General features: G+C 41.8%; 1 protein-coding gene across 1 annotated transcript in view; it reads left to right on the top strand.

Annotated features, from left to right (window-relative positions):
• Positions 1-22,303, top strand: part of ptprfa (protein tyrosine phosphatase receptor type Fa) — a gene marked incomplete at its 5' end in the record, with an annotated part of 228,342 nt that overhangs the window by 61,184 nt on the left and 144,855 nt on the right. Inside the window, one exon of the mRNA XM_079158514.1 lies at positions 8,087-8,197. Within this exon, the coding sequence (XP_079014640.1) occupies positions 8,087-8,197 (111 nt within the window). The remainder of the gene's footprint in view (positions 1-8,086; positions 8,198-22,303) is intronic.

Below are 22,303 nucleotides of genomic sequence, written 5' to 3'. Positions count from 1 at the left end.
AAGATTATAGGAGGAAATGCTACTACTGTGTTATCACAATGAATACTAACAGGGCTGAACGATTAGTCATTTTTAAAATTGCGATGTGAGAATCATAAGAGCTGCCATTTTAATTATGTAACCTGTTATGAACAGTGTCTTAATAAGCTGAAGCAGGTGCAAGGTTTAGTTGGTGACCCAGACTTTCCATCAGCTATAATGACAACTGCTGCCAGGAAATGTATTCAACTGTAGCTAATTCAAATTAATTCTGTGAGATAGTCAAACAAAAACAAAAAAAAAGTCTCTGTTGCTGTTGCATTATGCTCTCTGAATGCCGGTTTCTGCACTATTAGGAGGAAAGTAGACCTGTTTTAGTGCAAGAACACCAAAGTGTTGGGGCTTGCTTCCGATAAATGATCTAGGCATCAACAACTTGGTTCTGGATGTGTTGATCATTTTAACTTTGTTTCTTAGAAATGAAATGATACCCAGGCAGCCATTGCCGTGGAGAAGAAACCGGTAAGGGTCAAAGCCACTTTGTCCGTGCAGTTGAGAATGAAACACAGCGCTTTAGTCGCTGAATTTATCCAACATGGATACACAATTCAAAAGTCAATTGATTTAAGCTGCAAATTGGCTCGTCAATTTTCTCAACACACTCCTTGGGAGTTGTAGTTAACTTCTTCCTCCAACTTGTCAGTTACACAAGCTTGTCGCTCGCGACTGGGTATTACAGTAGTTGTCAAGTATAAGCAAGCAGCCGGTGGAGGAAATGTCAGAATCTCCCACTAAACTGTCAAGCAGGGCTTAATTTCCAGCTTGATTGGTAAATGTGTCTATAGAAGAATCCACCAGTTTTTACAGAGTTTGGAAATCAAGCACAGCATCGCTCTTGATGTCTGGTTTGAACTCTTGGAGGACCCTAACCAGAAGCTTTATTATTATCATTATTTTATCTGATTACACTGGGTACACGCATAACTTGTTTAAAAGTGCTGTAAGCTTGATTCATAGAAAATAACAGCCATAAAAATTTGAATATTGGTTACAATTAGATATTCTCCTCGAATCGTTCAGCCCTAAATGGTGCACAGGGGAAAATGCCGGCACAAGATTAAATGTCCCGAATGATATGACAACTGTGATAAAAATACATCAATAGAACGCTAATTTTGGAGCTTGATATTATTATCCACCATCGAGGCAGCGACGTTGCAGTGTATTCCAGGACACGAGTGCAGGTTTCTTTGAATTGCATCAGAAGGAGATCAAGCAGCTAGTGTTCTTATCTGCCCTGTTACGGCAGGATGCAGGAGACAGAACCAACACAGGAGTGTTGTCGGTGAATGAGGGGTCAAGTGCTTGATAGCCAGGTGCTGTCAGGGGGGAAAAAAGCAGGTGTGGGGAATCAGGAGCTCTATGATGACAACAGGATGCCAGGTCTGTGGAGCAAATAGCCAGGTGTATCAAGCAAATAAGCACCATGTGAAAGTAAATAACCAGGTGCACAAATGACAGACTGACAGCCGTAGCTGAGGTATGAATGCATACATAATTTACACCATTTTGAGCTTGTGGGGAAAAAAAGAACACACGTTTGTACAAGAGAAAAGGGTTTTCACCAAGAATACCTTTTGCACAGTTATCATTTATTAAATTGATTTTGATTGAAAATGATGAGGAAGAGTTTTTCTCACTTTCAGCTAACACTGAAACAAGTTTTTTTAATTAAATGGTGAGAATAGCAGTCGCTCTTATCTCGGCTGTTTCTCCTCTCTTTGCTCTCCTGCCATTCTTGTCTTTCTCTGTTTCACTTTTTTTCTTTTCTCTTAATGCTAATGGTTATCTCTAATCTTATTTGCATTCAAATTACCTCACCAGGTGGTACACCAATCAGAGGTAAGAATGCTGAGTACAAAAAAGTCTTCTCATCCTCCTTCTCCTCTTCACTGCCCCCTCCCCTCCATCGCCTTTGTCCTCCTCCTCCTGTCACTTTCAGTGTGTCCCATTTCCAGCACTCCGTCCACTCTCTCTGCCGTCACCACATTCTTCAGGAGCGTGTGTGGGCTCATAGAAACGGTAGACAAGTACTCACTTGCTAGTGACTATGTTCTCAAATAAAACCACTGACGATAGTTTACTTCGAAAGCTTACCAGCCGATGTTCCTGCCACGACACTCTCACTCCCAACCCGTCAAAAACCAACGCTTGGTCTGTGCTCCTAAGCTTCAAACTATGTCGTATGTCCTAGGCACCCTGTTAGCTTCAGTTGTGGACGTAGCAGGGAAAAGGTGTCAATATACTCTTGTTACATGGATAGCATCTTTTCATTTAGTTCGATTAAGATTGGGGTTGACGGTAACTTGACTGACAAAAGACTCACGGGACTCAGAGGAATTACAACACCAACAACTCACGTGAGGAAATAAGTCAACGTTGGCTCTTAGTTTTACATGTTTGACCCAACCATTCAACCCGTCCCACCCTTAGCGGACGTTATACATTACTTAATTTGCTTTGAGCTTCAAATAATGACGTGGATGGATTTATATTGGAGTTTATTTAAAGCCCAGTGCGTCTCAAAAAGATGATAAAGGGTGCCTCGGTACGTCAGTATCAGACCGGTATTTGACGAGTTCAGAATGAGAATGGGTTGTTCCTCTGCTCATTTGCAGGCAGCAGTGGGCTAACAAAGGGTTAGCATTATGCTAACAAACACCATTTACCATTAAGTGGAACAAAAAGTCGCTTGTTGGAAAATGATTTCATCAGGAAACCAGGGAACAGAAACTAGCTAGACAAACGTAATAGGTTCTTATTTTGGTTGTGTTCACGTCTGCTGTTAAATGTTTGGTGCCGTTTGTTCAGTCTGTCAATCTTAGCCACTCGGATTCACCTCTACATGGTGGTCTTAGGTTCACCAGGACCAGAATAATGTGAATCTTGGTTTAATTTGTCACATCAATTAGAATCTAACACTACTCACCATACACATTCAGTATCCATACAGGCCTACCAACACCACAAACCCATGCTGTGAAAGAAAGAGCTCACCTTCACAGTGTGAATGCGGCACTGAGAACGCGGTGTGAAAGTGTTGCTCACTCTGTTCCAATAAAAAGTAGCTAACAGCACTAGCTCCAAAATTCACTAACTCTAGCGAGAAAGTTGCCATCTGACAGGCCGTCCCTTCAGGCCACCCTCCAAAGCCACTCCCCCAAAATGATCATAATAAACAAACAAGATACAGATAAGGTATCTTTTAAATTTGATTTATTGATTGCTTTTGAGACGTCAAAGATACCAGGTGATAAAGAAAGCGTTCAAGCCCTGTTAAATATAACTGTATTTGCCGTCACTATTATAAACCTTTTTCTCAGCCGTCTGTGAAGGGGTGACGATACAGGTCACCAGATGTAGCCATTAAATGAAAAAAAACATTTCCTTTTTAGTTCTGGTTCATGATATCTTCACAGTGACTTACACATTTACAAGACATTTATTGGTCAGCACCTTCAACACAAAATGGACTGATGGAGGAAACTGCTAAAATACATACAATACACAAGTAGACAGAATCACAATACTTTATCTATTTTAACTCTGTTTCACTTTGATGTATCAGGGGACGAGCCCCACACGTGTTACCATGGTTACCAAACATAAATTGACCTTACAAATCACTTTGTGAGACGTTTCCATTATTAGCAGATGGACTAAATACCAGCCTAGCACTTGATTTACGTCTGATAAAAGTACTTTTTCAGGGATCACATCTTCAACCAAAGAATTTTGCTGCACAGTCTGATCTGAAGTGGACCCAGACCCACCATTTCAGGTGGTCTTAGCTTAAATGTTTGGTCTGGAACAGAGTATTGATTGACAGCTTTTCAATCCGCCTTAACAAACGGAACCAAATGAGCGAACTGCACCACAACAGGTTAGGTGTGAAAGCACCTTAAACCAAACCATATGTGAACACATGAATGCTCAGCTGCTACTGTAGATGGCACTGACCTCGGTCATTCCAGTGAGCCGGGTCATGGAAGTTAGTCCAATAAGATAACTCTCAAAGAATTAGTAGTCTGCAAAGTGCTCGTCGTCAAGGTGTAAAGGTTTGACCTCCCTGTCTGCACGCCGTCCTTCGGCAGCTGCAGAGAGAGGAAACACACGCTCCGCTATTGAAGGCTCAACGTCTGACGGCCGGTGGAAGTTTTGTCAGCTTCTAACATTTTCGTTCAGGCCTTCATCTGCAAGAAGTCACACACACCTTCTCTGGCAGCACTGATTCACTGTTTTCACGCAGAGGTCAGAGCAGACGTCATCCGTTTTTGCAAATCTCAGGAGAGAACTAAGCATTTAGCATAATGTTTTCTGTGCTCACTAGGAGACAGCGGTCTGTGTGACCTCTGAACCGGAACAAAAAGAACCACAACAAAAAACAGCTGATGCTCCGCAAGTGTTCCGGGAGGCTAGGCTAACTAGCTTAACGGAAAAACAACAGCAGTAACACACATTCTGCTACACACTCAAGAGCCATTCAGATATTAGATGTAAAAAAACCAACCAGTTACTTACCAAATGCTGATCACATCCTCCTTTCTTTGCTGACAAAGATTAATCCCACGGTTAAATCCCAACTCACAAATCCGTTTCTCCTCTTTCAGCCATTGAGTGTTAAAAAACAAAGCTAGGTAAAAAAAAAATCTACACCAAGCAAAATGCAAAAATATCGTAATTTCATTCATATCTTTCAATATGAACTCTCACTACTCAACTAAGCCTCTGCTGTAAGTTTAGTTTCACGACAGTCACATGCTCGCCCACTGACCAATCACAGCACAGAATCTCACTGCAGCACTGCTGCTAATGCTGACGTAGCTGTAGGCCTGCAAGCCGCTCTGGCGTGTCTAAGAATCTCAAACTAAAGATCTGATTGGTTGAACACTATGCCAATCAATAATATCGTCCCCATTCACTTAAGCTGCACATGGAGGCACTGGTGAGTCTGCAGGCCTCTGGCCTCTCTTCTACCTAGAGACACAGAGGTGAAATCTGATTGGATAAAAGCTCTACTTAAAACAAGCTGCACTGGAGGTAGAGCATCTGAGGAACACAGGAGCTGTGCAATGAGAAAATAAGATAATGGGAAAAATATTTTTATAAATTATGATACATGTAGTGTATTTAAGAAAAATTATTAAATTATAAAATAGCTATAACTTTGTGATTCTGTTTAGGCCAGCAGAGAAGGCTTTGCAGGCCCTGACGGCCCACCACTGCCTAAAACGCAAGAGTGTGCAATGAGATAAGCAATCATCGCACAGTGTAAAGTTTGAAATAGATAACTAGAGAAAGATATTTCTGCTAAGATACACTACTTCACACTTGTCTACAGTGACTGACTCTCAATGTGAGCTGTTTCGTTATCGTTCTGAAGGGATGTCTTGTGATATGTAGGAGAAAGGCTTGCCCACATGCTGTCTGTGCATGTGTGTGTGTGTGTGTGTGTGTGTGTGTGTGTGTGTGTGTGTGTGTGTGTGTGTGTGAGAGAGAGAGAGAGAGTAGTTTGAGGACACGCATCCCAGATGAAGGTTGCTCCTCCTCCATCTCTGGGCTCACTGTCTGCACCAGACTCACCAGGGATGTTTCCACATGCACATTATCTTCAACCGCTGATTTTTCTTAAAAGTAGTTCATAACATCATGTTACAAACCCATCCCATGTTACATTTCAGGATTGTATTCTGAAATATGTACATTGTTAACCTGTTTTTTATTTGTCACATTTCTTATTGTCCACGGTAAAACTGCATGATGTATGTTACATTCACTGCCGATATATAATATTGCATAGTCGCTAAGAACACATTTATGTTCTCTATCTCAAACCTAACGTCTCTACTGATAACTAATTATGAAATGTTTGTATAAATGCTATGGAGTTGTTATGAAATGAATGGATTTAAATCACGCTGCCAGGTAAGTTTTATCTTTCATTTCCCCCAAAATGAAAGCTCTTAACAAGATGGTTAGCATACACAAAGATTGCTTTTAGAGCAGTGATCATTGGAGGGCAAACCAATCAGGGCGTTTAAAATATCTCTGCTAATTTTGGATTTAAGCAATAAAGTGTCTTTAAAGTTGTTACAAGGAACTTTTAACTGGTTTTGAAACAGTCTCAATTTAATACTGATGCCCTTAAATGACTTGTGCAAATGAGATCATCAGAGGGAAGATTGGCTATTTCTATATAGTTATTTAACAACATTCAGCAACATCAGACGAAACAGTTTCACCGGAACCATCTTCAGACTCCAGCAAATCCTCCAGTCAGCGACCAGACCCAGGCTGAAGACTGTCAGACTCTGCTGCAGTAAAATTCGAAGTTTTCAAAAGAGAGTCCGGCAGCTGCAGATCTTTACAAAACAAGGTGTTAGTTCTCATACAAGCACTACCGCTTTTATCCACAGGGGCCACCAAAATCAACACAAAATAAAGGTTCTTTCTAGTAACTTTAATTACATCTTATGTGCCAGAACTGACATGTTTCTCTCTGCAATGTTTCTCTCTGCATGTCCTCTTTGTCACATTGGAAAAAACCCTAAAAAGTTTTCAGACCATCCTAAGACGGTTTGCTGAGAGCTGTTGGGACAAAGTCTGCTCCACAATGTGTTCAAAAAGCTTTTACTGGAAGGTCTTCATACAGTATGTAGACTTTGAAGAGAAAGCTTCCATCATCCGCCAGCTTAAAAATAATTTGTTTTCTATGATCAGGTGGTAATATGACAATATCACATATGCAACTACTAACTGTTTCATGCAGTTTTTAGAAAATGTAATGGTTTATTTGAAACATCTGAGCCAATGAGAACTTAGATCAGTCATTTCCAAAAATGCATTTAGAGATAATGTTGGTGTTTGATGTGAATAACTTCCATGAAAGCACTGAACCAACAATGTTAGTGTGTCGCTCAATACCTTCCCTGCCTGCTCTGTGGCTTTCAGCATGAAGCCAAAAAATGACTCACACATATTAAGTTTCATCTAAAAAAAGCTAAAAGATGTCCAACAAGCCCAAGATTCTACAGCCATGCCAGAGGCTCTGTGAGACAGCCGTTGATTCATTCACATTTTGTGTGCAATTGACTATTTAGGGAAAAAACTACAGTGCCTGTGATTGTAGTAACCAAGGGACAGTGCAAGAACAAGAAACAGTAGGATTTTACCAACCGTATCCTTTAAGCTTCTGCACACTACTATTGTGACACTACAGCAAGTAGTAGCAACCCAGTCCCTTGACAAACATGTTGGCATTGAAAGTTTCTAAAAACCACAGGATACGCTGAATTGTCTGAACCAAAAACACGTTTCATATCATAACAATATCATGTGGTTAACGCTCGGTTAGGTTTAGGCAACAATACTAGTTGGTTAAGGTTAAAAAAAAAGTTTGTGTTGAATTAGTAATGTAACGTCACGTTAACAATGTAAAGTGACAACGTAGCTAGATTAAATACATAACAACAGCCCTTAGTTGACTTTCTAACGTTTACTTTTGGTTTCACACAGGACATGAGCAGTGAAAGTCTTGTGTTTGTATGACCCATCTACCACCTGTTCCACCCACCATTGTTGGACTTTCTCACTTGTTATACTCGTTATCATACCACGTTATCAATAACGGTCTCTCGTTGTACTACATAACTCACTCTGACTGAATGCAAAAACGTCCTCCTTCAATGTATCCATCGTTTGCAGAAACTTCGAATGTCAACATTTTTTCCTGGCGACTGGGCTGAGTAATGAGCAAGTTGGACAGAAGTCCTGGATCATCTTGAACAAACCTGATAATATTTGGTCATTGCCATGAATAATTAGATATAGCTAATCCACCAAATAATAAATAACAGGAAGAAACATAAATGCTGAATGATATCTTAAAGGTATAGAATGAAAACGTGTCAAAGATATGGACAGTTAAGGACTAGTGTGTGTGTATGTATCTGATTCATATTACTCCACCATCATTTCTCTGTGTGTGTGGTAGTTTGAACGTGTGCAGTGCCGACTTGGACTCTGACATTCTGCCCTCCCTCCCCAGGAGCGCTTCAGATTGAGAACAGCGAGGAGTCGGACCAGGGCAAGTACGAGTGTGTGGCAGTCAACAGCGCAGGGACTCGCTACTCTGCTCCTGCTAACCTTTATGTTCGAGGTAAGATCCCTCTTGACCCCCTCCCCCCGCCGCCGTTCAGGTCGCCGCCTCCAACGTTAAGGTCCTTTCTTGTCACCTCTTCTACACCGACGCTCTGCCTCCTGACTGCTAATAGGAACGCTGGATTCAACCGCAGTGAAAGTCAAACCTGTTGATGCCCGTCCGGTCTCTGCTGTCACACTGTCATTTCCTGCTCTTTCTATCTCCCCTTCTGTCTGTTTTTTGTCTCCTGGGTACTGATTTATGTATTTTGCTACAATGTTAGTTTGCTTGACCTGGCCAACCTCACAGTGTTTTGTGGAAGAGAGGTTGGCTGCGGCTCCTTCTCTTTGTTTCGGGGAAGGTGGAAGTTTACACGTGGAGTCTTGCCACAAAGAGAAGCCAACACTGCTCGCCCTTGTATGTCCCGTGTCGGAAAAGACGGGCAGGATATTCCCCCCGAAAGCGGCCGCCAGACGACTGGATGCGATGCTACTAAAGCCAGCGGGGTGAAAGCAACGCCTCAGGTCTTCTTACGAGTAGACCTTGTCAACAAACAAGTCAATTAGCCTCAACCACTATCAGGTTCTCAATGGCAATTTTTAAAGCACAGGGGTGATTTATTTCCGCTTTAGTCTCTTGTTCGTTTGCATTTCCATTCACAATGCTCTTTGATGCAGTTGCCCCTTTAAGACAATGTCGAAGCTTCTGCATCCCAAATACAGTTACTACCCAATTTTTTATGTGCTTTTGCTAGAATTGTTTAACATATAATATAATGATATATTTTACACTATTTTGAATCATAAATCAAGACTATTGACCAATTTTGACCAAGTGTCACAACTGTCAATAAGACTCATCGTCTTAGCCTTTAAATGACTCCTCAAATTTGGCGCAAACACTTGGACTCAAGGATGAACTGAACTCAATAATTCTTATGCTAATTTGCCAATTTCACAGAAATGTCTTATAGGATAACATTATGAAGTAATGACATTTTTGACAACATGACTGGTGGTTGGAGGCATACAACCACAAGGCGGTAATTCTAGTTTCAAGTCTATCTTAATACAATGCTCACCTGCCATATGTGTGATGACAGAGATCTTAATTGCTGTAATGAAGAAATACCTCCAAAGAGCAACGGCACTAAAGGAAGCAAGGGACAAAATATGCTGCAGAAATTAATTTTTTGTCTGTAGCCATGTTGTTTTTTTGTCTTTAACCATGTTGTTTTTTGTCTGTCGCCATGTTGGTGTTTGTCTGTCGCCATGTTGGTGTTTGTCTGTCGCCATGTTGGTGTTTGTCTGTAGCCATGTTGTTTTTTGTCTTTAACCATGTTGTTTTTTGTCTTTAACCATGTTGTTTTTTGTCTGTCGCCATGTTGGTGTTTGTCTGTCGCCATGTTGGTGTTTGTCTGTCGCCATGTTGGTGTTTGTCCGTCGCCATGTTGGTGTTTGTCTGTCGCCATGTTGGTGTTTGTCCGTAGCCATGTTGGTGTTTGTCTGTCGCCATGTTGGTGTTTGTCTGTCGCCATGTTGGTGTTTGTCCGTAGCCATGTTGGTGTTTGTCTGTCGCCATGTTGGTGTTTGTCCGTAGCCATGTTGGTGTTTGTCTGTCGCCATGTTGGTGTTTGTCCGTAGCCATGTTGGTGTTTGTCTGTAGCCATGTTGGTGTTTGTCTGTCGCCATGTTGGTGTTTGTCTGTAGCCATGTTGGCTTTTGTCTATAGCCATGTTGGTGTTTGTCTGTCGCCATGTTGGTGTTTGTCTGTAGCCATGTTGGTGTTTGTCTGTAGCCATGTTGGTGTTTGTCTGTAGCCATGTTGGTGTTTGTCTGTCGCCATGTTGGTGTTTGTCTGTCGCCATGTTGGTGTTTGTCCGTAGCCATGTTGGTGTTTGTCTGTCGCCATGTTGGTGTTTGTCCGTAGCCATGTTGGTGTTTGTCTGTCGCCATGTTGGTGTTTGTCCGTAGCCATGTTGGTGTTTGTCTGTCGCCATGTTGGTGTTTGTCTGTCGCCATGTTGGTGTTTGTCCGTAGCCATGTTGGTGTTTGTCTGTCGCCATGTTGGTGTTTGTCCGTAGCCATGTTGGTGTTTGTCTGTAGCCATGTTGGTGTTTGTCTGTCGCCATGTTGGTGTTTGTCTGTAGCCATGTTGGCTTTTGTCTATAGCCATGTTGGTGTTTGTCTGTCGCCATGTTGGTGTTTGTCTGTCGCCATGTTGGTGTTTGTCTGTAGCCATGTTGGTGTTTGTCTGTAGCCATGTTGGTGTTTGTCTGTAGCCATGTTGGTGTTTGTCTGTCGCCATGTTGGTGTTTGTCTGTAGCCATGTTGGTGTTTGTCCGTAGCCATGTTGGTGTTTGTCCGTAGCCATGTTGGTGTTTGTCTGTCGCCATGTTGGTGTTTGTCCGTAGCCATGTTGGTGTTTGTCTGTCGCCATGTTGGTGTTTGTCCGTAGCCATGTTGTTGTTTGTCTGTCGCCATGTTGGTGTTTGTCTGTAGCCATGTTGGTGTTTGTCTGTCGCCATGTTGGTGTTTGTCTGTAGCCATGTTGGCTTTTGTCTATAGCCATGTTGGTGTTTGTCTGTCGCCATGTTGGTGTTTGTCTGTCGCCATGTTGGCGTTTGTCTGTAGCCATGTTGGTGTTTGTCTGTAGCCATGTTGGTGTTTGTCTGTCGCCATGTTGGTGTTTGTCTGTAGCCATGTTGGCTTTTGTCTATAGCCATGTTGGTGTTTGTCTGTCGCCATGTTGGTGTTTGTCTGTCGCCATGTTGGTGTTTGTCTGTAGCCATGTTGGTGTTTGTCTGTAGCCATGTTGGTGTTTGTCTGTCGCCATGTTGGTGTTTGTCTGTAGCCATGTTGGTGTTTGTCTGTAGCCATGTTGGTGTTTGTCCGTAGCCATGTTGGTGTTTGTCTGTAGCCATGTTGGTTTTTGTCTGTCGCCATGTTGGTTTTTGTCTGTCGCCATGTTGGTTTTTGTCCGTAGCCATGTTGGTTTTTGTCTGTCGCCATGTTGGTTTTTGTCCGTAGCCATGTTGGTTTTTGTCTGTCGCCATGTTGGTGTTTGTCTGTAACCATGTTGTTTTTTGTCTGTCGCCATGTTGGTGTTTGTCTGTAACCATGTTGGTTTTTGTCCGTAGCATGTTGATTTTTGTCTTGGTTTTTGTCTGTAATCACCCTAAAGCATACCCTGCTTTATGGTCTGTTTGACTCTAAATGGACCATCATTTACTAAATGAACATCATGCTGTATTGAAGAAGACTTGAAACTAGAGATTGAGACCATAAACTCATGTTTACAATGTTTACTGAGGTAATAAATCAAGAGAGAAGTAGAGTCATTTTCTCATAGACTTCTATACAAACAGACTTCTTTTTGCAACAAGAGCGACAAATACAAGTTTAAGACACTTCTGCATTGACTTGATTTTTCAGGCCCAGAGGTTTCCACCAGGTACAGATGCATCAGTTTCCCAATAACAGATCACAGAGTGCTCATACCCAACATCGACATTGTGAACTTAAAAAAAGCCCTTTCCAAGACATCCCAAAAATTAAGACATAGTTTTGTAGCTATTTTTTTTGGCTGCTTCTACATAGATAGGAGTATTATATTCGTCAGCAATTAAAATGTCATTGTTTTTTGCAAGAAGCGTCCCCCACTAAAGCAAACAGAGAGCCGTAGCCAACAAAGTCAGATCGTGAAGTATATGATTTGTTATTTCTGCTTGTCTTTTCAAGGTTCCTGTCTGTGTTGCCATAACCTTTAACCTCTCCAGGTGTGCTGGTCGCCTACGTCTCCAAAAGTGTCTGTCTTCTTTTTTCTCTTTGTCTTTTTTGTCTTGTAAGCGTTTTTTTATTTCTTCTATTTCTCTGTATTTGGTGTCCCAGTCCACAATCCCTCCTCCACTCATGTGTCAGTCATATACACACACACTGTATATGTTTCTGTTCATCTCTACAATGCTTATCCTTCTGTCTACACATGATGGCAGCTCTCTGTCATTGTTTCATGTGCTTTGCTTCATTTGCACCTCTTCTCTTGGACATGTGAGACAGCTTTTTAAGTTTGCCCTGTTGTTTGTGAGAGGATGTGCCTGTGGATGTTGTTGTTCATATACAAGACTTTACCTGGAACAGAGAGAGGCCTCTTGGTCCACTTATCCATCAAGACAAAATAATTATGATATCAAATACACACTCTGTGGATAGTTGGCTTCAGTGCTCAATGATAGCACTTTAACACACTAATTTGATTGACGAAAGGCTCCATGATGATATTTAAGTAAGTGTGTACTACTTTATATGTATCTGTAAATCAAGAAAATTACACTAAAATGCCTTCAAAACTAAGTGGTGAGTAAATAAAGTGAGACTATGACTGAATTGTGTCAATTCATTTCAACTCAAGGGTCAATCACAAGCTTTTCTGGTGCTTTCAGCCGCGTCTCACAGCTGTAAAAAATGGGGATCCATTGTTTATTCTCAAACAATGTCAGTTCACTAAATTAAGTGGGTATGATTGTTCTTGCTCACCCTGATTTTACCTTGAATTCTTGGAGGAAACATTGTTATTCTCTCATGCTTCCATGGTGAACGGAGAATCCAAAAACTGAAAAGAATTCTGGATGAATTGAAGTAAATGGAGGCCGAATCTATATCAAAACATCACAACAACACTACGGACTCTCACACAACTAGTGCAGCATAATCCAAGTGTCATTTATCCTTCTTCCCAAACACATGCATACTAAAACCTTAGTATTTAAAACACTTTGGACTCGTCTTGACCTGTCTGGACTCGCATGGACAAGTAGCGCGCTTGCGCAAGAGTGAGACTGTTTATGCAGAAGTGTTTTACATCAGTCATTCCTAAAGTGGTGTTTGTCTGTCGCCATGTTGGTGTTTGTCTGTAGCCATGTTGGTGTTTGTCTGTCGCCATGTTGGTGTTTGTCTGTAGCCATGTTGGTGTTTGTCTGTCGCCATGTTGGTGTTTGTCTGTCGCCATGTTGGTGTTTGTCTGTGAGTGAGACTGTTTATGCAGAAGTGTTTTACATCAGTCATTCCTAAAGAATGAGTCGGGACCAAAAGGTGGTCGCAGGAGATTCTATCTGGGTCGTCAAATATATTAGCAGAATTCTATCCATGGTCTATTATTTAACAATTATATCTGCGGTACACTTTTGGGCCACATGACGGAGCCTGTTCTGATAAATGTAGCGTATTCATTACATTGAATCTAATATTAAAGGCTAGCATACATTTTTTTTTCACTGATAAGAGTAAATAAAAAGAATCAAATAGCCTGTTACCTCCACCTAAATGCTTTTTTTGGTCTCATTTATATGTAAAGTGTATATGTTTTCAACAACACAAAGTTGTGATTTATCAAACGGATATGTCTCTGAAATTGCTGCTTTAGCTGTTCAAGATAATGGAAGATGATGTTGTGTTCATTTACACACAAATCCGCTCTGCTAGCGGTTTACAGTTTTAGAATGTAAAAGGATGTTCTGACATTGTTTTGCTCTTGGTAAACGCGTTCCCCATTTACTTCAGTCCATCAAGACTATCCTCCGGTTTTGGATTCTCCGTTCACCGAGGAGGAATTTGAGAAAAGTTTTCTTCAAGAATTCAAGGTAACACATGGGGAGTAACTGATACAGATGGTCATTTTAGGGGTGAAGTACTCCTTTAATGTGGCAGGGCTGAGTACTTCTGCTGACTCATCAGTTTGTGACTAGTTTTCCTCACTTCACACAACATTGTACCACAAATAATGAGCCATGTTTTGCTCATTCTGTGCCACTGGTCAGCAGGTGTCTCCCACTGTTACCATGGAAACATGTCTCTTAATTATCAGATAGCCTGGGTGGTAAGGTGTTTTTTTGGTATTAAATCAGTCAATCTGACTCATTACACAGCAGTGAAAATACAACTTCAGCCCCAGAAGTCAGAGTCCTTGAACACTTATTACTTAAATGCCCGTGTTGTCATCAGGTGGTGGGTAAGTGGACCAACAGGACAGCCTTTAATGCCATATTAGCTCATCCCTCCATAGAAAAATGAATTTGTTCTCAGTTAGGCCTGGGCAAGTGGCAAAAGGAGCACAAATTTCCAAGGTGAGTGTTTGACTAATCCAATCAGGGGAAACCATCTTCATGCGCTCATTGATTTTGGGGCACGGCGGCTGAGCTCGCTCAGAGTCAATGGGCAGAATAAATGTGGGTAGCAGCACGCTGTCTGCTTCGGCGTGCCTAATGAAGTCTGGTTGTCGGCGAGCCTCGGCCTCCTTAACGCCGCCTTAATTTCACCGGCTCTGAAGGGCTGCAGCAGAGCTGAGGACAGGGAGGGCTGTGTGTGTGTGCGCGTGTGTGTGTGTGCGTGTCCGCTTCTGTGCGTCCATATGTGTGTGTGTCGACTGGAAACACAGGAGTAGCGCTGTGTTGTACAGTCACATTAAGATTCGCACCGGTGATGTGTCTCTTTGTGCTCATGTGAGAGTGTATCCTTTTGATTGTGTGCACTGCATTGTTATGTGTCATTTGAAGTGTGTGTGTGCGTGTGTGCTTGTCACCTCACTGCACAGGCCGTCGTCTCTACTGTGATTTTCTCACTCGTTAATGGATAAGCAGATATTTGCCTGTTTTACTCTCTCTGTTTCTCCTTGTCTTCTTCCTCCTACTCCTTATTTTGCCCCTCTTGTTGTTTCTTTTTTTTTTCTTCTTTTTCACTTTATCTTAAACCCCTCCATCATCATTGCACTCCGCCATCCAAATATCACAAACCAAAATGTCACCACTCAGATCAACGGGAAGGTTGGTTTTCTTCACTCTTTACCCTCCCTAAAGCTGAGGCCTGGCAGACTGGAGCCGTGCTGCGCCAGCATCTCGCTGGGCGCCTCAGGCCCGTCCCGGCCCCTCTCTCAGGACCCCAACCCCCTCAGTGCACCCCCTTTGCTACCCCAACTAACCCCCGTCCCCCACAATATTTGCTGCCTTGCACCACATCCCATGTTGCTCCATGCAGCTTGTTCCTCTGAAATTTTGTGAAATGGGCATGTCTTTAATGCCAATGATGTGCTTTTTGTCCAAAAGATGACATTTCCTCACCAGGAAAGAATTACATGGAGGAGGTGACACTGAGATCAAATTGTAGGAAGTAGGAACTGTGTGAGGTGAAATTCTTCTTTTTTCCGCTGCAATTCGTCTTTATTTTCTCGGGATTACTAACTTTAGTTTGCAATTGGGACAACGGTGGACGGACCTCAACACAAAAGATACACCTGTTATTCTCTCTTCAATATATTTGTGCAGCAGATCAGTACATGGAAGTAGCCAAACAAACACATTTTAGCAGCAACAAATATTAGATTGATAATAATATTGACCAGCTGGTCTTGTCCAGCTACTGATTCCTTACATCCCTGAAAACATAGGTGCATCTAGGCTTACTTTGAAAAATTTAAAATCTTAACGATACATTTTTTACCTGAAAAAAATTCAAACCTAACTTTTGAGACACTGTAACCATTATAGTTCAGAAATGAAAACAGTTCTGTAGCTCATGTTTTTCTTATCACCACTGGTTACATGAGCTGTTAGTCTTGTGAGTCGTTAATTACTCACTAGTGACCTAAGCCGTTAGTCTCTCACTAGTCACGTTAGTCGTTAGTCACTCACTAGTCACGTGAGTCGTTATTCACGTAAGTCGTTAGTCTCTCACGAGTCACGTGAGTTGTTAGTCACTCACTAGTCACGTAAGTCGTTAGTCTCTCACTAATCACGTGAGTCTCTCACTAGTCATGTGAGTTGTTAGTCACGTAAGTCATTAGTCTCTCACTAGTCACGTAAGTCGGTAGTCTCTCACTAGTCATGTGAGTCGTTAGTCACGTAAGTCATTAGTCTCTCATTAGTCACGTTAGTCGTTAGTCACTCACAAGTCACCTAAGCCGTTAGTCTCTCACTAGTCATGTGAGTAGTTAGTCACGTAAGTCATTAGTCTCTCACTAGTCACGTGAGTCGTTAGTCACGTAAGTCGTTAGTCTCTCACCAGTCACGTGAGTTGTTAGTCTCTCACTAGTCATGTGAGTAGTTAGTCACGTGAGTCGTTAGTCACTCACTAGTCACATAAGTCGGTTGTCTCTCACTAGTCACGTGAGTCGTTATTCACGTAAGTCGTTAGTCTCTCACTAGTCACGTAAGTCGTTAGTCACTCACTAGTCACGTGAGTCGTTAGTCACGTAAGTCATTAGTCTCTCACTAGTCACGTAAGTCGTTAGTCACTCACTAGTCACGTGAGTCGTTAGTCACTCACTAGTCACGTGAGTCGTTATTCACGTAAGTCGTTAGTCTCTCACTAGTCACGTAAGTCGTTAGTCACTCACTAGTCACGTGAGTCGTTATTCACGTAAGTCGTTAGTCTCTCACTAGTCACGTAAGTCGTTAGTCACTCACTAGTCACGTGAGTCGTTAGTCACTCACTAGTCACGTGAGTCGTTAGTCACTCACTAGTCACGTGAGTCGTTAGTCACGTAAGTCGTTAGTCTCTCACCAGTCACGTGAGTTGTTAGTCTCTCACTAGTCATGTGAGTAGTTAGTCACGTGAGTCGTTAGCACTCACTAGTCACATAAGTCGGTAGTCTCTCACTAGTCACGTGAGTCGTTATTCACGTAAGTCGTTAGTCTCTCACTAGTCACGTAAGTCGTTAGTCACTCACTAGTCACGTGAGTCGTTAGTCACGTAAGTCATTAGTCTCTCACTAGTCACGTGAGTCGTTAGTCACGTAAGTCGTTAGTCTCTCACCAGTCACGTGAGTTGTTAGTCTCTCACTAGTCATGTGAGTAGTTAGTCACGTGAGTCGTTAGTCACTCACTGGTCACATAAGTCGTTAGTCTCTTACTAGTCAACAAGAGTCGTTAGTCACTCAATAGTCACGTGAGTCATTAGTCACGTAAGTCGTTAGTCTCTCACTAGTCACGTAAGTCGTTAGTCACTCACTAGTCACGTGAGTCATTAGTCACATAAGTCGTTAGTCTCTCACTAGTCACGTAAGTCGTTAGTCACTCACTAGTCACATGAGTCGTTAGTCTCTCACTAGTCACGTAAGTCGTTAGTCACTCACTAGTCACGTGAGTCATTAGTCACATAAGTCGTTAGTCTCTCACTAGTCACGTAAGTCGTTAGTCACTCAATAGTCACGTGAGTCATTAGTCACGTAAGTCGTTAGTCTCTCACTAGTCACGTAAGTCGTTAGTCACTCACTAGTCACGTGAGTCATTAGTCACATAAGTCGTTAGTCTCTCACTAGTCACGTAAGTCGTTAGTCACTCAATAGTCACGTGAGTCATTAGTCACATAAGTCGTTAGTCTCTCACTAGTCACGTAAGTCGTTAGTCACTCACTAGTCACATGAGTCGTTAGTCTCTCACTAGTCACGTAAGTCATTAGTCTCTCACTAATCATGTGAGTCGTTAGTCACTCACTAGTCATGTGAGTCGTTAGTCACCTAAGTCGTTAGTCTCTCACTAGTCACGTGAGTCGTTAGTCTCTCACTAGTCACCTAAGCACGTTAGTCACTCACTAGTCACGTTAGTCGTTAGTCACTCACTGGTCACGTGAGTCATTAGTCACTCACTAGTCACGTGAGTCGTTAGTCACGTAAGTCTCTCACTAGTCACGTGAGTCGTTAGTCACGTAAGTCACTCACTAGTCACGTTAGTCGTTAGTCACTCACTAGTCACGTGAGTCATTAGTCACTCACTAGTCACGTGAGTCGTTAGTCACGTAAGTTTCTCACTAGTCACGTTAGTCGTTAGTCACTCACTAGTCACGTTAGTCATTAGTCACGTAGGTTTCTCACTAGTCACGTTAGTCATTAGTCACTCACTAGTCACGTAAGTGATTAGTCTCTCACTAGTCACGTTAGTCACGTAGGTTTCTCACTAGTCACGTTAGTCGTTAGTCACTCACTAGTCACGTAAGTGATTAGTCTCTCACTAGTCACGTAGGTTTCTCACTAGTCATGTTAGTCATTAGTCACTCACTAGTCACGTAAGTGATTAGTCTCTCACTAGTCACGTTAGTCATTAGTCACTCACTAGTCACGTGAGTCGTTAGTCACCTAAGTCATTAGTCTCTCACTAGTCACAGTCGTTAGTCACTCACGAGTCACCTAAGCCGTTAGTCACTCACTAGTCACGTGAGTCGTTATTCACGTAAGTCGTTAGTCTCTCACGAGTCACGTGAGTTGTTAGTCACTCACTAGTCACGTAAGTCGTTAGTCTCTCACTAATCACGTGAGTCGTTAGTCACTCACTAGTCACGTGAGTGGTTTGTCACGTAAATCGTCAGTCACTTGAGTCGTTAGTCAATCAAGTCAATGTCAACCATGCACTTTTCCTAACCCTAACTAAGTGGTCTTGTTTCCTAAACCTAACTTCCTGTAAAGATGGAAGTATATTTTGATAATGTACTGCTCAAGCTCATATTGACACGCCGTCCCTGACACTTTGAAAACTGACATTAGAGTTGACGTAGAGAGTCATAGATTAGAGAACTGACCAAGCTGCAGTATTTGACATTAGGGCGAGAATGTGTTGTACTTGAGGCCATCTGCCATGCCGAACTGATATCTTCGAAACAAAGATGAAATAATTAGAACTAGTGATCGCACCATCTGAGTCATCCTCGCAGCGAGCGGGATGAATGTGTCACTTGCTTAACTAGCCGGTTAGGGCCCTTATTTGTGCTGTTGTCACACACCTCACAGCTTTCTTGATGAAGGAAAACAATCTTTACATAATTCATGCCCACAACATATTCTGAGTTCAAAGTTTGTGCTCACTTCACAAAATGTCAGTCCCATGATGTCCTCTCTAGCATGCTGATCATGTTTTTATTGTCTCGGCTAATTCAAAGGCATGGCTCGTCCCAGCTCTCATCTGCTGTCTGACCATCATTACGCTCAGCCGCAGCCTCTGAGCTCAAACTGCTTTTACCATGCTCTCCTCTTATCTCTGTCTCTTGGAAATCTAGACTCCAAGAGAATGAAATAGCCTCAAACATGTTTACTGCCTTTTTCCAAGACTCTTACTGCTGGTCCATTAATAGGAGAGCATCGAGGAGCTCTACCTAACTACTGAGAGAATTGCAGCCCTCGCTGCCCTAGTTTGTGTTTGATATGTGGATTTGCAGACTTGTGATGCATCTTTTGTTTGTTTTTTTCTTGTTTCTTTGTGGCGTTATGTCTGAGGTCAGATAATGCATGGAGAAATTCTGCATGAGCGCAAGTGATCTTATAAGTAATTTTAAACACTACTCTTTTCGGAAGGAAGTGCTTGGTTGTTACCTGCAACAAGCCATTTTAGTTTGATTGTAATTTTGGATAAAGTGGCTTTGATTTTGGGAGCTGCAATAGTGGCAGACATGAAAACTAGAGACGCAATGAAAGTAAAATGGCAGAAGAGACTGTAAAGGAGAATGAATGGTTTTCATATAGTTTGGGAAAAACATACTTTCAATATAAAATGTATTTAGTGTAGCTTTGTGAATTCTCAGCTGAAAAGACAAATGTAATCATATCAAATCCAATTAAAGTACAATTTATTAAAAGAGGATTCTAGGGAGCGCCTGGTAGCCGAGTGGTTACAGTGCATGCAGAAATGTGACCAAATATAAAATCACCTTTAAACCAAAAACCTCAACTACACTCTTATAAATATGGATTCCATAAAGGTTCTTCCTGAGGGGGTGAAGTTCTACCCAGAACCATTTGCTTCTAAGTATTTCTCAGAGGTTCTTTGAGACACTAAGGTTTCCACTAAGAACCATTTTCATCCAAAGAATCCTTTTGGAGGGGAAACAACTGTGAGTGTGACCCATGATAGTTATGGGTTGCTCTGTAGCACATGGAATATAAAAGGGATTTTGGTAGAATCCCCACAGTGGGTTTCTAGATGGAACTCTTGGAATATAACAGTGTTCTTGCTAGATCCCCTTGGGTGGGTTCTAGAGGACACCTTTGGAATACAAAAGGATTCCGGGTAGAACCCCCTGGGTGGGTTTTTGTTAGCACTCTTAGAGGGTGGAAAGGTTTCTTATAGAACCTTCAGAGAGTGTTCTGAGTTGAACCATTACATTAAAAAAGGCTGTCTAAAGAATCCCTCATAGGAGGTTCTGGATGGAACCTTTCACTGATGGTTCTAGGTATGACCCCTTATGTTGGGTTTGAGGTAGAACCCCCTGAAAGGCTTCCTGATCAAACCTTAATAAACAGTACGACCTGGAACCCAAAAGTGTTCTCCTGAGGAAAGCCACAGAACCCTATATGGTTCTGGTTAGCACCTTTTATTTATAGAGTATCCAAGAGAGGACTTTTGTCTAAAAGCCTTGTGTCACTTTTTGAGTTGAAGGTGTACTATTTCTACTGTCTTAGTCTGATGAATCAAAAGCCACTCATAAAATTCAAAGCTGTGTGCAGTCCTGAGATAGTTACAACCATCCTTCTGTATAAATCATATCCCGTCTGAATGGGTTAGTGTGCAATTAATGGACACCCTCAATGGACAAAACATTACTTTGTTTAGCTAAACCTATGCTAGCTGAACTTAACATAGCAAATCATAACTCAGTTTGACTTAATTTACCTTAACTCATTTTAATTTCACTTGATTTGTAGTCACACGTTCTAATGTAAGTAAGTGTGGCTGTAAAAACAGAATTTAGACAGGACCTTTAAGTACAACTCCAAACTGTAGTCAGTTTTTCTGGAGTTGAACTTGAAGGTTATATTTTCACCCAAAAGCTACAGTGCTGGCTGAATAAAGGCTCATTCATTCTCCTGTCAGCTTCAGCATAGAATGTATCATTCACAGAAAAGGCATACAAGTTCTCAGAATAGGAAGTTACTTTTGTCTCCACTGAGCTACAGTATATTGTATTGCATTTTCTACTTCCTGTGTCTCTTTTACCCATTAAAAGGAAAAGGCATGATTAAAATGATGGGTGCTCAGTGCAGGGCCACCTCTAGGAATGTTGGCTCAACAACTGCTTTGACACAATGAGCACATCCCTGGCATGGTCCAGGGCCCCTGCAACTCCCGGTGCACTAAGACTCCATTGGCTTAATGCTGTAATTGGATGGTGCACTTATCATCACATTGTCATGGCCATGCTGATTGATGCTTTGGACAGCATGCAGCGACTGGATGTTATGCACAGAAGCACAATCTGTACATCAGCACAGATTTATTCCCACTTCTGCTTTCCAAGTTGAGTTTCTTATCTAAGGGCACCTCATGCTTTTCTGTGCCGCAAGCATCTCGCTGTTCAAGGTCAAATTTCAAATGTTGTCTTTTTTTTTTTTCAACAACATGATACTGATTACTTTTTATGAAACATCAGGACTGAAATTGGAAAGCACAATGAATCAGGCGATATGATAATAATTACATGATGGTGAGTTTTGATGAAACAATGTGTATTATTTATATAAGGTGAATATTTCATTCAAACCAAGTTCAACTGGGAGTTAGCTCCTCTGTGTAGCAACTTACACTGCCTAGAGTGAAGTTGCATCATCTTGCTCCACTTGTCTCCTTCCACTTTGAATGTATCCATGTTGCCTAAATGTTTGTTCTTTAGTGTCTCTTAGAAATAAGTAATTCCAAGAGGTAACAGGGGATTTGGTCCAAACATGAAAATAAACAAAAACATCTGTAAACACAAATTATATTACATTCAAAACATCATAGAAAGTCCGAAATTCCAGGTCGTTACTACAAAAAAAAGAATTATCCTTCAAGTTGGGCTTGAAAACGGAAGATTTCTGAGATAGTCAGGGTTTCTGAGATGCCTATCTGACATCATGTCATAGAGAGTAGCATCCAACACATCGCAACTTATAAAATATACCGTTGCTCGACCAGTGGCTCTACGCTTTAAACTATGACCCTCTACGTACGCCTCTAGCACCAGTTTTAGACACGTGGGAGCGGCTTGTAAATATATGCTCATCACATAGATTTCTAAGTACACTTCCATGTTCACAGGAAACATACATTTCGGCTCATTACGTGCACACTGTCTTTTCTAAATAAACTTCCAACCTAGGTTTACTTAGTTT

The sequence above is a fragment of the Pholis gunnellus genome (assembly GCF_910591455.1).
Source record: "Pholis gunnellus genome assembly, chromosome: 4".
NCBI classification, from domain to species: Eukaryota; Metazoa; Chordata; class Actinopteri; order Perciformes; family Pholidae; genus Pholis; species Pholis gunnellus.
Note: the sequence above shows the minus strand (reverse complement) of the source record. Positions and strands in the feature narration are given on the sequence as shown.